Below are 12,207 nucleotides of genomic sequence, written 5' to 3'. Positions count from 1 at the left end.
GGGAGAGGAGGGCGAGGGTTAGGTGGCATCAAAATTGTGTGGAGGTGCCACGCTCGGGCCGCACAATGGCGGCGTCTCAATCACATCTCGACTTCTGGCCAGCCTTGGACGAGTTTCTCTTCAACATAACTTGCAAGATCAGAGTGATTCAGGATACGGCAATGCCGGGATGCAGAGACATAGACCTCCTTCTGGATTCTTAGACACCGTCGAGTTTTGGTGGGTTCGTGAAGGTGGGTTCGGGCATGGGAGCCATCAACCAGCAGTACTCGATCCTGGCAACTCTCACGATTCATCACCGCATTATCAACTCAAGGCTACCTTCGACCATGAAAGTATCACATTTTCCTTCTCCCCCTTCGCAATCTCGATCTCACCGCATCTCCCTGGCCAACGCCGTTCGATTCGAGTGGAGAATCCAGTGTTCTCGCCAGAGCACATCCCCCCACGCCACATACTCTTCACGTGTCCAGGCTTGTACCACGGCCTTGCATGCGCTTCTTTCTTCACGTAGCCACTCACATCACATGCTGCCTTGGTCGTGTCATCTGACTCTCGCCACATGTGTAGAATGCAGAAGCAGTGGCTGTGCGCGGCTTAGCCGTTGGGTGATTGTCGCAGCCTCGTGTAACTGCGGCAGGTCCTTCTTGCTCGAGCACTCCCCTCTCGAAGACTCTCGAGGATATGACCTCTCACATCATCACACACACCCCATCAACACTCCACAACCTTCGTGGACAACGACATTGATTTAGGCTGAAATCTGGTTGCAACATCCCACGCCTTCCCCGTCCGCTTCCCCACATCCGCCCCAGACCCTTCTTTCGCGTCCCGTTTCTGCTCAAGCTTTTAACTCCACCACCACTGCAAGTCGCACAACCCGCCAGCTCTGCTCTCTCGGCTGGCCACGGCTTACCCTCCTCCACCTCCCACCTCCCCCTTACCACCACCTCACGACCAGATGGACCACAGCCTCCGCGGGTCGTCGAGCGGCGGCGACGCGCAGCTCGACACCCCGCCGCCTGGCCGCCCGCTGACCAACGCCCAGGCCGCCCAGGCCGCCCTCCACCAGCGCACATATCAAGGTAAGCAGCCAGCACCCCTCTCGGCTTAACACCACACCCACCTAATAACCACCTCTCCTCCTCCACAGCATGCATCCCGTGTCGAAAGCGCAAGGTGCGCTGCGACCTCGGCTCCGTCGATAACCCCAGCGACCCGCCGTGCGTGCGCTGCCGCCGCGAGTCCAAGGAATGCTACTTCTCCGCCACGCGCCGCAAGAAGAAGACCGGCACCGACGACGCCTACTCCGACACCGACGAGACCGTCTTCAAGGTCGAGAACGGGCGCAAGCGCGTGCGCCAGTCCGAGGGCTACGAGCCCGAGAAGAGTGTGGAGCTGGAAGAGGCCCCGCGCACCCCGGGCGGCTCGATTGGACAGACGCAGCCGCTGCGCAGACCCGCCGGCCCCAAACCCGTGCAGTACAATGAGGAGGACCAGAAGGCTAGTGAACAGACGGTGTCTCTGCTGCAAGCCACGGAAATCCATGGCGGTCACGATGCGCTGAAATTGCTGGCCGAGGCGGCGCGGAAGGGCTCGAGAGAGTCCGGCCCGCGGCCTGGGTTGACCGGCCTCTCGCCCTCTTCCCTCCCCTCCGCCACCAGTCCGATGATGGAGAGGCCCGGGAGTATGACCAACGGCCCAATGGCGGTGTATGTGACTTTGGCCCCTCCCGCGCCAGACTCCAAGCTGACACTGCGCAGACTACAGAATGACCCAATCTGGAAAACACCCATCAACCCGACCAGTCACGCCAGCGACCCCATCGACACGGCAGCCTACAACTCCGCGCTGAAGGCCTGGGAGCGCTTCCGTTTCGTCCGTGCGGGCTGGTTCCGTGCAAAGGAAGCCATCGATTACATCGACTACTTCTACCGCCACCATGCCCCCTTGACCCCCGTCGCCCTCCTCGACTTTCGATCATACGCGAAGCACGAAGAACTGCTGACCAACGAACCGATGCTCACCATCACCATGCTGCTGATAGCTTCTCGCCACATGCAGCTGGAGGGACCGGGCTCGGTCTCCCGCCCATATTCCATTCGTAAGCCCGTCTCATCCCTGCCATCCATACTCGCCACTAACATCTTCCAGATCAAAAGCTGTGGACATATCTCAGCGGCATGATCAATCGCATCCTCTGGGGCCAAGAGCAATTCGGTGGCGGCTTCTGCGGCGCTGGCGGAGAGCCGGGGTGCGATGTCAACCCCCTCACACGAAAAGGCCTCCGCACCCTGGGCACCATTGAGTCCCTCGTCCTGCTCACCGAATGGCATCCCCGAGCGATGCACTTTCCCCCCGACGAGGCTGACGAAGAACTCATGGTCCCCGAAGATCCCAGCCATCTGTTCGATCCGAGCGAGAATGGGCCCGAGAACAAGGGGATTGGCGGCCAGCGGATGGACGCATGGCTGGAACCATGTTGGAGAAGTGATCGCATGTGCTGGATGTTACTGGGCCTGTCTATGTCGCTCGCATTCGAGATCGGCGTCTTCGACTCCGGCGAGTGGCAGCGGCATGCGCGCAGCTCCGACGGCCAGCCGCTTTCCGCCGAGCAACTCCAACGCTACGATCGCCGCCGCCGGAACGTGCGAAACCTGTTACTCGTGTACGTGACGCAAACGAGTGGCCGTCTGGGCCTCACCTCCCTGCTTCCCAACGGCTACTCCAAGCCGGAGGACAGCGACTTGTTCCGCCAAACGCTCAATCAGCACTCCAGCATCCACGAGACGGATCTGCACTTCTGGCTGCGCATGGCCCACTTGATGCGCGAGGGCAACCACAAGATCTACGCCAACAAAGCCTTCACCCGCGACCTCATTAAGAATGGCGACTACAAGGCCGTGCTGCACGCCTTCCAGGTGCCGCTTCGCCAATGGCGCCTCGACTTTGACCAGTGCGCCATCATCCCGCGCTACATGCGGTACATCCTCGAGATCGAATACGAGTACTGCCGGGTGTACATCAACGCGCTCGCGCTTCAGGCCGTGGCCGAGCGGTGTGCCAATGCGCAGCCCTTCCAAAACTCCACCGATGCGCCCGATCACGCGGCCCGCGCGGGCAGTGTGCCCAACGGTGTGCGCCCCGATGCCGGCGCCATCCCTCCGCAGATGCTCGCAAAGCTGCTCGGCGGTGACCGACACTACATGCTGCAAGTGGGCGACGCCGCACGCAACCTGCTCAAAGTAGTGGTATACGGGCTGTACCCGGGGGAATACCTCAAGCACGCCCCCGTACGCACCTACTTCCGCATCATCAGCGCGTCCATTGTGCTCCTCAAATCCTTCTCCCTCGGTGCGACGGAAAGCGACGTATCGGACTCGCTGCAGCTCATGGACAAGACGGTCGACGCGCTGCGCAACTGCATCGTCGACGACGTGCACGTCGCCTGCCGCTTCGCCGACCTGCTCGACACCCTCACGCAGAACCTCAAGCCGCGCCTCGTGCGCATCGCCGCCGACGGCCGCTCCAAGAGCCGCAGAGCCTCCATCTTCCCCGGCGAAGCCAGCACAGCAGGTCTCGAGCAGCAGACATCCGCCGCGCAAACCACCGCCTCCTTCAACGACGCCAGCCAGAAACTGCAAGCGCACCAACGCCACCCTTCCTCCAACACCCCCTCCACCCTCCACCCACACGCCAACACGCAGCAATGGCCCTACAATAACGGCCTCCCCCTCGCCACCAACCCCTCCGACCCCCTCTACGGCATCTCCTCCGACATCTACGACCTCACCGACGCCGCAAATAACCACTTCTCCATCATGCCCCCGCCCTCCTTCGCCTGGTCTTCCCCTACCAACTCTCAAAACCTCGCCCTGTCCGCCACCTCCCCCGGCGGCACGAATATGTACGGTTTTGGCACTGGTGGACCTGGCGGCACGGCGGAGGATTGGTTCGCGCTGGATTTGAACCCCATCATTAATTCGGATGCGGGGGGGCAGGGGCAGAATGTTGATGTGAGTAGTACAATGTATGGGCCGCAGATTGGGGATACGGATATGTTGGAGTTGTTGCTTGGGGGTGGGGGAGGGACGGGGCAGAACTTTTAGGGCGGTGGAAATGATGGATGGAGAAAGATTCCTTCTGTCTGATTATGATTATGAGCGAGGAAGTTCTGCTTCTGCTAGAGGTGGCTTTACATGTTTTCATCCCAAAGGGGCATCATGTGTCTACTATATATATCCAAAGATAGCATCGAGCAATCGCATCACCATCCACCCCCCCTCTTACCTCGCAATCGTATAAGTACTCGCCAACCTCTCCATCAAATGATCCCGCGCAGTCAACACCTTCCCGCCTCGGGAGCCCGTCTTGCCCGTCCGCGCCGCAAACTCCTCCACCACCGCGCTAGGCACAGCCTCCAACCTCGCCTCGTCCAACGGATGGCAGAAATACGCAATACTATACCGATCCCGCTGCTCCCCTCCGCCAGGCGGGAAAACAACGCGATGCACCGTCGACTTGAACAATCCGCCCGTCCAATCTTCCAGCAGATCCCCGAAATTGATCAAAATGGGGAGCGGTTGGTCGGTGATGCTAGGTGGTGGAGGCTGGCGCGACGGATCAACAGGCACACCCGCCCAGTCGCCTCCCTGCGTGCGAATTTCCAGCCCCGTTTGCCCCGGGAGCTGGAAGAGCAGCGTCACGGACCCGAAATCGGAGTGCGCGCCCGCGCGGATGTCGATGTCTGCTTCGTACTCTGGTGTGCAGGGGTAGTACAGCAGGCGCAGCACGGTGCCGGATTGGCCGCAGGTGGAGTCGTGGCGGGAGGTAAACCATTCTTCGTCCGGGAGGGCGAGGGCGCGCGCGAATTGCCGGAAGAGAGTTAGGCAGAAGGTGTGGCAGGCGGACTGGAAAGCTATGATATCGCTCGCGTGAGGCTGCAGGGGTGTTGGGAGGGGTTGTTGGAGTTTGCCGTTGATGGGTTCGCCTATGTTGAACGCTCTGAGGCACCATCGTCACACATTAGCAACCACAGACAGCCTGTCGACAGAAATAATACAAAAACTCACTCCTTCACATCCGCCCTAACCTGCACCCCCGGATCCAACGTCTCGACCCCACGACTCAACCACCCATGATTCTTGCCCGCGACATTACTCGCAATCGACACCCGCTCCTTCACCTCCGTCGGCGCCGCGAAAAACGTCTGCGACAGTTCGAAAAGATGTGCGATTTGCGCGGGCGGGATGCCGATGTCGGGCGTGTTTTCGATGAAGACGAAGCCGTACTGCGAGGCGGCGGAGAGGAGTTGTGCTGGAGCGGAGGGGTTGGTGGGGGAGATGTTGATGATGGGGAGGGAGATGTTGGTGTTGGTGGGATTGAGGGACCCCATGGTGGGTTGCGTGTGTGGATTGATTGCTTTGTTGGGGAGTGCATGGGATGGATGAGGTGAGGTTGATATCTGAGGTGGAAGTCGATATCTATCAGCTTCCTTCCTGTTTTGGCAGCATGGTCGAACCTGGCATATCACCAACACGCAACATCATTTCGCAATGTCAAAGCGTAGATGGAAAAAGTGGCAGACTAAGAGTTACGACGACTACTCGAGACAATCTATGAAAAGCAAGTGGAAACAACGCCGCACTCTGCATGCAATCCCTCTCGTTGCGAGTCGCATGCGTCCAACCCTCCCTTTGCTTTCCCTCCAATGCCGCCCTGCCTTGAGAAAACCCAGGTGGGATTCTCTATGTCGGCCTCCGGTACGACGTTGCGATCGCCTCGGACAAGTGGCAAAAGTGTAAGGTGTGATTAAAGCGCTTAGTCGTACAGATCCTCCTCTCCGGCGCCTGTGTCACGAGTCAGTCTCAAGTCACCAATATTAGTAGATGCGAGGCTAGACATACCGTTCTGCTGCTGCGTCTCCGTATTGCCATCCACGCCACCCTCGGGGAAGCGGAAGAAGGCACTGCCACCAGCACTGTTCTTCATGCTCTGCGCAAACGCCTCGTAGCGCCTGATCTCGGTGTCGGTGACGGATCGGCGAGCCAGGCTCATGGCCTCCTCGAAATGCCTCTTCGTCAGCTCCGGCACCGGGTCGTCCTCCTCCAGGTCTTCGACGTCCATCTTCGTGTCGTCACCCGCGGCAGCTTCGCGAGCCTTCTCCTTCTCAATGGCAAGGCCGATGCTCTCCTTGATGGCGAGCTTGACGGCACGCTGGGTGATGAAACCCAAGTCCGCACCGGAGAAGCCGTGGGTCTTGCTGGCAATGTAGGCGAGATCCACACCCGGGCTGACGGGCGTCTTGCGCAGCTGGGCCTTCAGAATCGACTCACGACCTGGCTGGTCGGGAAGCGGAACGTAAACGAGCGTGTCGAGACGTCCGGGACGGCAGAGCGCGGCGTCGAGCTGCTCGGGTCTGTTCGTCGCTCCGATGACAAAGACGTTCTTCTTGCTAGTCATGCCGTCCATCTCAGTCAGAAGCTGGTTGACCACACGGTCCGAAGCACCGCCGGCGTCGCCCACCGATCCACCACGGGACTTGGCGATGGAGTCCAACTCGTCCAGGAACACGACGCAAGGAGCAGCGGCGCGAGCCTTGTCGAAGATGTCACGGATGTTGCTCTCCGACTCACCGAACCACATGGAAAGCAGCTCGGGGCCCTTGATGCTGATGAAGTTCGCGGCACATTCGTTCGCGACCGCCTTAGCGAGCAGTGTCTTACCCGTACCGGGGGGTCCGTAGAAGAGGACACCACGAGACGGGCTCATGCCGAATTTGAGGAACTTTTCGGGGTGGTCGACGGGGTATTGCACGGACTCGATGAGCTCGCGCTTGACATCTTCCAGACCGCCAATATCCTCCCACCGCACGTTGGGCACCTCGACGACGGCAACCTCGCGGAGGGCAGATGGGTTGGAGATGCCCAGGGCGAAGCGGAAGTTCTCCTGCGTCACACCGAGGCTGTCGAGGACTTCGGCATCGATGGTATCCTCTTCCAGATCAATCAAGTCCATCTTCTCACGAATCTGCTGCATCGCCGCCTCGGAGCAGAGCGATGCCATGTCGGAACCGACGAAACCGTGAGTCTCGGATGCGATCTGCTCGAGGTCGACGTCATCCCCAAGCTTCATGTTCTTGGTGTGGATTTGCAGAATCTCGAGACGGCCAGTGGGGTCGGGAATACCGATGTCGACCTCGCGATCGAAACGGCCGAAACGACGCAGGGCGGGGTCGATGGAGTTGGGGCGGTTGGTGGCGGCCATGACTACCACGTTGGCGCGGGCCTTCATGCCGTCCATGAGGGTGAGGAGCTGCGACACGACACGACGCTCGACTTCACCGTTGGTCTTGTCACGCTTGGGGGCGATGGCGTCAATCTCGTCGATGAAGATGATGGCCGGGCTGTTCTTCTCCGCCTCTTCGAACGCTTTGCGGAGATTGCTCTCCGACTCTCCCGCCATCTTGGACATGATTTCCGGTCCGTTGATGAGGAAGAAGAAGGCACCGGTCTCGTTGGCGACGGCGCGAGCCATGAGAGTCTTACCGGTACCGGGGGGTCCGAAGAGGAGGATACCGCGGGGAGGCTTGATGCCGATGGATTTGAAGAGTGCAGGATGTCTGAGAGGTAGCTCGACCAACTCGCGAACTTGTGCCATCTGCTTCCTGCAGCCACCGATGTCGTCGTAGCCCACCTCGTTCAGCTTGTCCTCCTCATCTTCACGCTGGATCGGGTCGCCTTCGCAGTGGATGACGGTGTCTTGAGCGACGATACCATATTCTGGCGGATCGACCTCGACGACCTTGAACTCCACCGTCCTCATGGCGGCTCTGCAGGTGAACAAGTCGCCTTGTCGGAGGGGGCGGTAGGCTTCGCGGAAGTAGGGGGCGAGGAAGACGTCGAAGAGGGAGCCGGTCAGACCCTCGACCGTATCGGCGAGAGGGAGGACGGCGATGCGTTTGGCGTACTTGATGTCGGGGCAGGGGTTGACGGTGACGACGTCGCCCAGCTTGACGCGCAGGTTGTGTCGGACCACGCGGTTCATGCGAACGGAGCCGTCATCGAGGTCGTCATCGGCGAGGACGATGAGGACGGTGTCCTTTCGCTTCTTGCCCTTGACGAGGACGGTGTCACCACGGAAGAGCTGCAGGACCTCCATGGTGTTGTTGGAGAGGGCGAGGATGGAGTTGTCATCGGTGGTGGCATCGGTGACGATCAAGCTGTTGGGCTTCTTCTTCTTCTTGAGGATGGCGGTGGCGGTGGCATCCTCATCGCGTCTCTCCGCTCCGCTGGGATCATTGTCGAGCTTCACCTTGCGCTTCTCCTGCGCGTGATCGGGTTCTGCAGACATGTTGGATGGTCTGGCGGAGGAAGGTTGATGAGGTGAGGGTGATGGGGTTGGCTGGACTCCTCAACGTGAGGAGGGATGGTGAGAGGTGGTGGCGAGCTCGGCGGTGATGGAGCCTGCGCACAGGGGAGGGGGATTGTGAGGGTGGATGAGATGGAGGTGATGGATTGAAGGAGATGATGATGCTCCAGGGGAGGAGGGGAGGTGGTGGATGAATGTGGGTGGGAGAGAGCGGGTACCTGAGAGAGAGATGGTGAAAGGTGTAGCTTGTGTACCTGATGTAAATCCGAGCGGCGAATGCGGGCGTGCACGGGCCCCGCGGCATGACTTCACCTATCAGCGCCGCCCGTGGGGATGAATAATCCAGAATCACGTCGAAGGCCATCGATTTCCCACCGCACACGTCGCCTTGGCTGCCTGAACAGTCCATTCACGCCACATATTCACTTTGGCGATATGCATTTCTCACGGTCACGTGTATTGGTGAATGCTTTCTGGCTGCACGTGCTCGCACCTTCCACGGCGTAGGACGATGCGAGCGCCATATCGACCGCGTTTGCCGTCGGTAGGTATCAACCATCCAACTCTCAGGCAAGCGACAGAGATTCATCTCCATACTTCTCCTCATCACGTAGCAGCAGCAGCTTGCTCATTGTCTCCCGCTTGATTCCACACTCCTCTCATTCTCACTGCCCTCCGTCTATCCAAATTCACGCTCCGCGAATGGTCTCTTATCAATCATCAATGCTCACCCATTCCGTGAACTCATTCATCACGGCTACATGCACGACTGGACTCTGGCACCAGAAGATAGCACAAGACTGGGCTGTGCTTTCAACAGCCCCCCCTGTGCCATTTCACAGTCCCTATTCACGCAAGCTCTCCTCTTCTATCTCCTCCAAACACACTTCCATTTCCACAAAGTGTACGTCTAGAAATACAAGCAACAGCACTAGACGCCACTTGCGACAATGCATTGGCACGCTATCATGGAGAGATTGAGCCTGGTTGAGGACGCATATTCTGCGGCTTATGACAACCCAGTGGAACATACGGCAGCTCTTGACCATCCCAAAGAACGCAAAGTCCATGAGAGGCCCACGTCCATCCCTCATGGACAGGACAACACCCAAGATTGCTGGCCTATGGATCGACACTCCCATGCCTCCTATTCGTCATCAGAGAGGCTTTCGAGGGCTAGCGACGGCGCCAGTACAGACCACTCACGCAACGACGAAGAGCAGCATTCACAAGTACCAATGCCAACCTCTGCAACAGGCATGACGACCTTCGCCCACGAACGCGCCCTGCGCACTCGCATCCGCGCTAGCAAACTAGTCAGAGACGGCGAATACGACATGAAAAAGTACACGCCAACCTTCATCCACGATTGTCTGATGCTGCCCGGCTCCCTGGCAAACCTCCTCGGCAAGGCAAGTGCACGCCATCTGATTCATTCTCCCACGTACATCCCCATTGCTAACCCGCTTCTAGTCCTCAGCCGAAGACATCATCCACCGCATGACGCCCGCTCTTCTGCACGGTTTCCGCGCTTGCATTCACCCCGAAGATCAGAAACCGTGTCTACTCCCATCTGCCGACTCCTTGGACTACGTGCAAGGCATGGTCATCTTTGGACAAGGTCGCGCGGGTCGAGACCGCATTCACGAGCACTACCGTCCGCACGCCCGACGGGTGAAAGCGCAGGTGGAGATTGATGTGCTCGTTCCTGCTCCTTCCTACCTGCCCGAAGAGCGCTGGAAATTGCAGCGGAAGACGATCTCGGCTCATTTGTGGTTATGGGCGGACATGGAGGCGCTAGACGGACGGACTACTTCATTGTCTCGGAGATGGAAGCTGGAGGATTACCTGGCCGGAGATCTCGCTGACGAAGATGATGAGGAGGAGGAGAAGATTGTGTCAACTGATCTTGACAGCATAGAAGACGAAGGTGGGAGCATAGACGGCGATGCGCCGGACGCAGGCCACTACTTCATCACACAACCATGGGCGCCATGGTCACGAACGGACGTACAGTAGCCCTTCCATCAAGTGAATTCACAACCCTACAAATGCGCCTGCGCCTTCCACGCCTTCGCCACCCACTCCTCCACATCCGCAAGCAACTCCCGCGGCTTCTCCATCGCCTGTATCATCCCATTAGAACAGGACTCGACCAACTGATGGTATGGCAGACACTCACCGCAAAATGCCCTCCACTAGAGTGCTGCCCGTACGCCACCAGATTGCACGTCTGCGCCGCCCAGGTCTTCGGCACGGGGAAGATGTCGCAGCGGAAGAAGGAGTAGCCCGAAGGCTTGGAAACGAAAGGGGGCATCTTGTTGCCGGTTCGCCCGAAGAGCTGTGGCATTGTCAGTCCCTTGGCTGGCGGATCATGGCAATGCCAGGGAAGAGGGGCCAGAGGAGGAGGAGGAGGAGGACTTACGCCGTTTGCGAGCTGCGCCCTGCGTGGTCTGATTTTACCCGCGTTGAACTAGTGCGTGTGTTGCATTAGCTGTGGTGTCTCTCATTTCATCGAGACGATGGGGCTGCGAGGAATGCACGCACGGAACGATAATTGTACATGTTCCTCGACATGGTGTCCGTGAGCCAGTACAAGGTGACGCCTTCGAGGATTTTGTCCAGAGGCGGATCTTCGTCCGTCCACTCGAGGAACTTCTCGCCGACCCTGTGAAGCTGCTTTTAGCATACGATTGCATGCATGGGTGGCCGCTGTACGCACCAGCTCAACACGGCCAACGGACTGGAGCTGAGCGCATGCCCGATCGTCGCCGTCCTCGTGCCGTGCTCCGCAGCGTATGCGTAGCCTGTATTGGCGAACTCGTCCCCGTTGTTCAACGCCTTCTTCTCCAGCGCATCGACCTCGAGCTGCTCTGCATTCTCCGGCCGCGGCATGCTGATCATGTTGAGACTTGCAGGCGCTCATCATCAGCACATTCCCATCGTCATCATCGGAGAAAAGGGAGAGACGTACTGCATCCCCTTACAAGCCTCATAGTTCAACGCCAGAAGCCGACAAACCGCACTCCCAATATCCCCCCCTTGAACCAAATACCCACTCCCAAACCCCAGCCCAACAAGCAACTTGTCCATCACAAAACACACATTCTCCAGCCCGAAGTCTGTCTCCACCGGCGGACCCGAGCTGTACGCGAAGCCCGGGAGACTAGGCACGATGAAGTGATACGGCATCTCCTCAGGCCGCCACTTCTTCCGCGCAATATCCAGCAGCTCCAGGAACTCCAGAAACGAGCCGGGCCAGCCGTGGAACAAAGCGATAGGCACGGCATCGCGCTTCTGCGAGAAGAGCGCAACAAAGTGGACGTCGAGCGGATTGCCGTTCTGGTCCGCGAGCGAGGCGGTAAAGTTGGGGAACGAATTGATGTACGCCTCGTGCGCGCGCCAGTCGAATTTGGACAGCCAGTGGGTTTTGGCGTTGCTGAGCCAGTCGCGGTTCATGCCGTAGTGTCTGCCTGCGGAGGTGTTTTCGAAGGTGCTGATGCCGATGGGCGAGAGGGAGAGCAGGTCTTTCATGTGTTGCAGTTTCGTCTCGTCCACATGCGCTTGGAAGGGCTTGATGGTGAGGGTGCTGGAGGCCGGGGGCCGGCCGTATTCGTTGGGTGCCATGTTCTGGAGTTGCGAGTATGAATTACGAGGTTCAATGGAGGAATGGTGGATGGAGGGGATGGTATCGATTTGATGAAGTCGGTCAAGCTCGGTAACTTACAACGACATCGCGCGTCCGAGGCTGGCTCTATAACAGCTGCCCATCCATGTCGTGTCGACCTGATATTGAACTCCGCTCGTAGTGTCGTAATCCGACGGTGTCCAAATGAG

General features: G+C 58.9%; 6 protein-coding genes across 6 annotated transcripts; 3 read left to right on the top strand and 3 right to left on the bottom strand.

Annotated features, from left to right (window-relative positions):
• Positions 1-3: 3 nt before the first annotated feature.
• On the top strand, positions 4-806 carry BDY17DRAFT_290564 (uncharacterized protein; the record flags this gene model as incomplete). Its single annotated transcript, XM_033732530.1, has 1 exon — positions 4-806. A coding segment is annotated over exon 1 (505 nt), but the record flags the coding sequence as incomplete, so codon positions are not given.
• A 10-nt stretch (positions 807-816) lies between these two features.
• On the top strand, positions 817-4,366 carry BDY17DRAFT_67646 (uncharacterized protein). Its single transcript, XM_033738599.1, has 4 exons — positions 817-1,085; positions 1,154-1,712; positions 1,764-2,104; positions 2,155-4,366. The coding sequence occupies exons 1-4, from the start codon at positions 962-964 to the stop codon at positions 4,107-4,109; spliced, it is 2,979 nt and encodes a 992-aa protein (XP_033592503.1). The 5' UTR covers positions 817-961; the 3' UTR covers positions 4,110-4,366.
• Positions 4,287-5,395, bottom strand: BDY17DRAFT_245767 (uncharacterized protein; the record flags this gene model as incomplete). Its single annotated transcript, XM_033730661.1, has 2 exons — positions 4,287-5,004; positions 5,073-5,395. The coding sequence occupies 2 exons, from the start codon at positions 5,393-5,395 to the stop codon at positions 4,287-4,289; spliced, it is 1,041 nt and encodes a 346-aa protein (XP_033592502.1).
• Positions 5,396-5,495: 100 nt separating this feature from the next.
• BDY17DRAFT_290562 (P-loop containing nucleoside triphosphate hydrolase protein) lies at positions 5,496-8,643 on the bottom strand. The gene is made up of 2 exons (XM_033732529.1): positions 5,907-8,643; positions 5,496-5,849 (listed from the first exon to the last, which is right to left on the bottom strand). The coding sequence occupies exons 1-2, from the start codon at positions 8,350-8,352 to the stop codon at positions 5,821-5,823; spliced, it is 2,475 nt and encodes an 824-aa protein (XP_033592501.1). The 5' UTR covers positions 8,353-8,643; the 3' UTR covers positions 5,496-5,820.
• A 506-nt stretch (positions 8,644-9,149) lies between these two features.
• Positions 9,150-10,445, top strand: BDY17DRAFT_67634 (uncharacterized protein). Its single transcript, XM_033738598.1, has 2 exons — positions 9,150-9,782; positions 9,844-10,445. The coding sequence occupies exons 1-2, from the start codon at positions 9,321-9,323 to the stop codon at positions 10,387-10,389; spliced, it is 1,008 nt and encodes a 335-aa protein (XP_033592500.1). The 5' UTR covers positions 9,150-9,320; the 3' UTR covers positions 10,390-10,445.
• BDY17DRAFT_320770 (Alpha/Beta hydrolase protein) lies at positions 10,416-11,997 on the bottom strand (the record flags this gene model as incomplete). The annotated part of the gene is made up of 6 exons (XM_033736504.1): positions 10,416-10,496; positions 10,553-10,711; positions 10,796-10,843; positions 10,918-11,038; positions 11,093-11,281; positions 11,345-11,997. The coding sequence occupies 6 exons, from the start codon at positions 11,995-11,997 to the stop codon at positions 10,416-10,418; spliced, it is 1,251 nt and encodes a 416-aa protein (XP_033592499.1).
• Between the last annotated feature and the right edge of the window lie 210 nt (positions 11,998-12,207).

This window comes from Neohortaea acidophila (genome assembly GCF_010093505.1).
Source record: "Neohortaea acidophila strain CBS 113389 unplaced genomic scaffold BDY17scaffold_2, whole genome shotgun sequence".
NCBI lineage: Eukaryota > Fungi > Ascomycota > Dothideomycetes > Mycosphaerellales > Teratosphaeriaceae > Neohortaea > Neohortaea acidophila.
The sequence above is the reverse complement of the archived record's forward strand: the minus strand, read 5'-3'. Positions and strand labels throughout refer to the sequence as shown.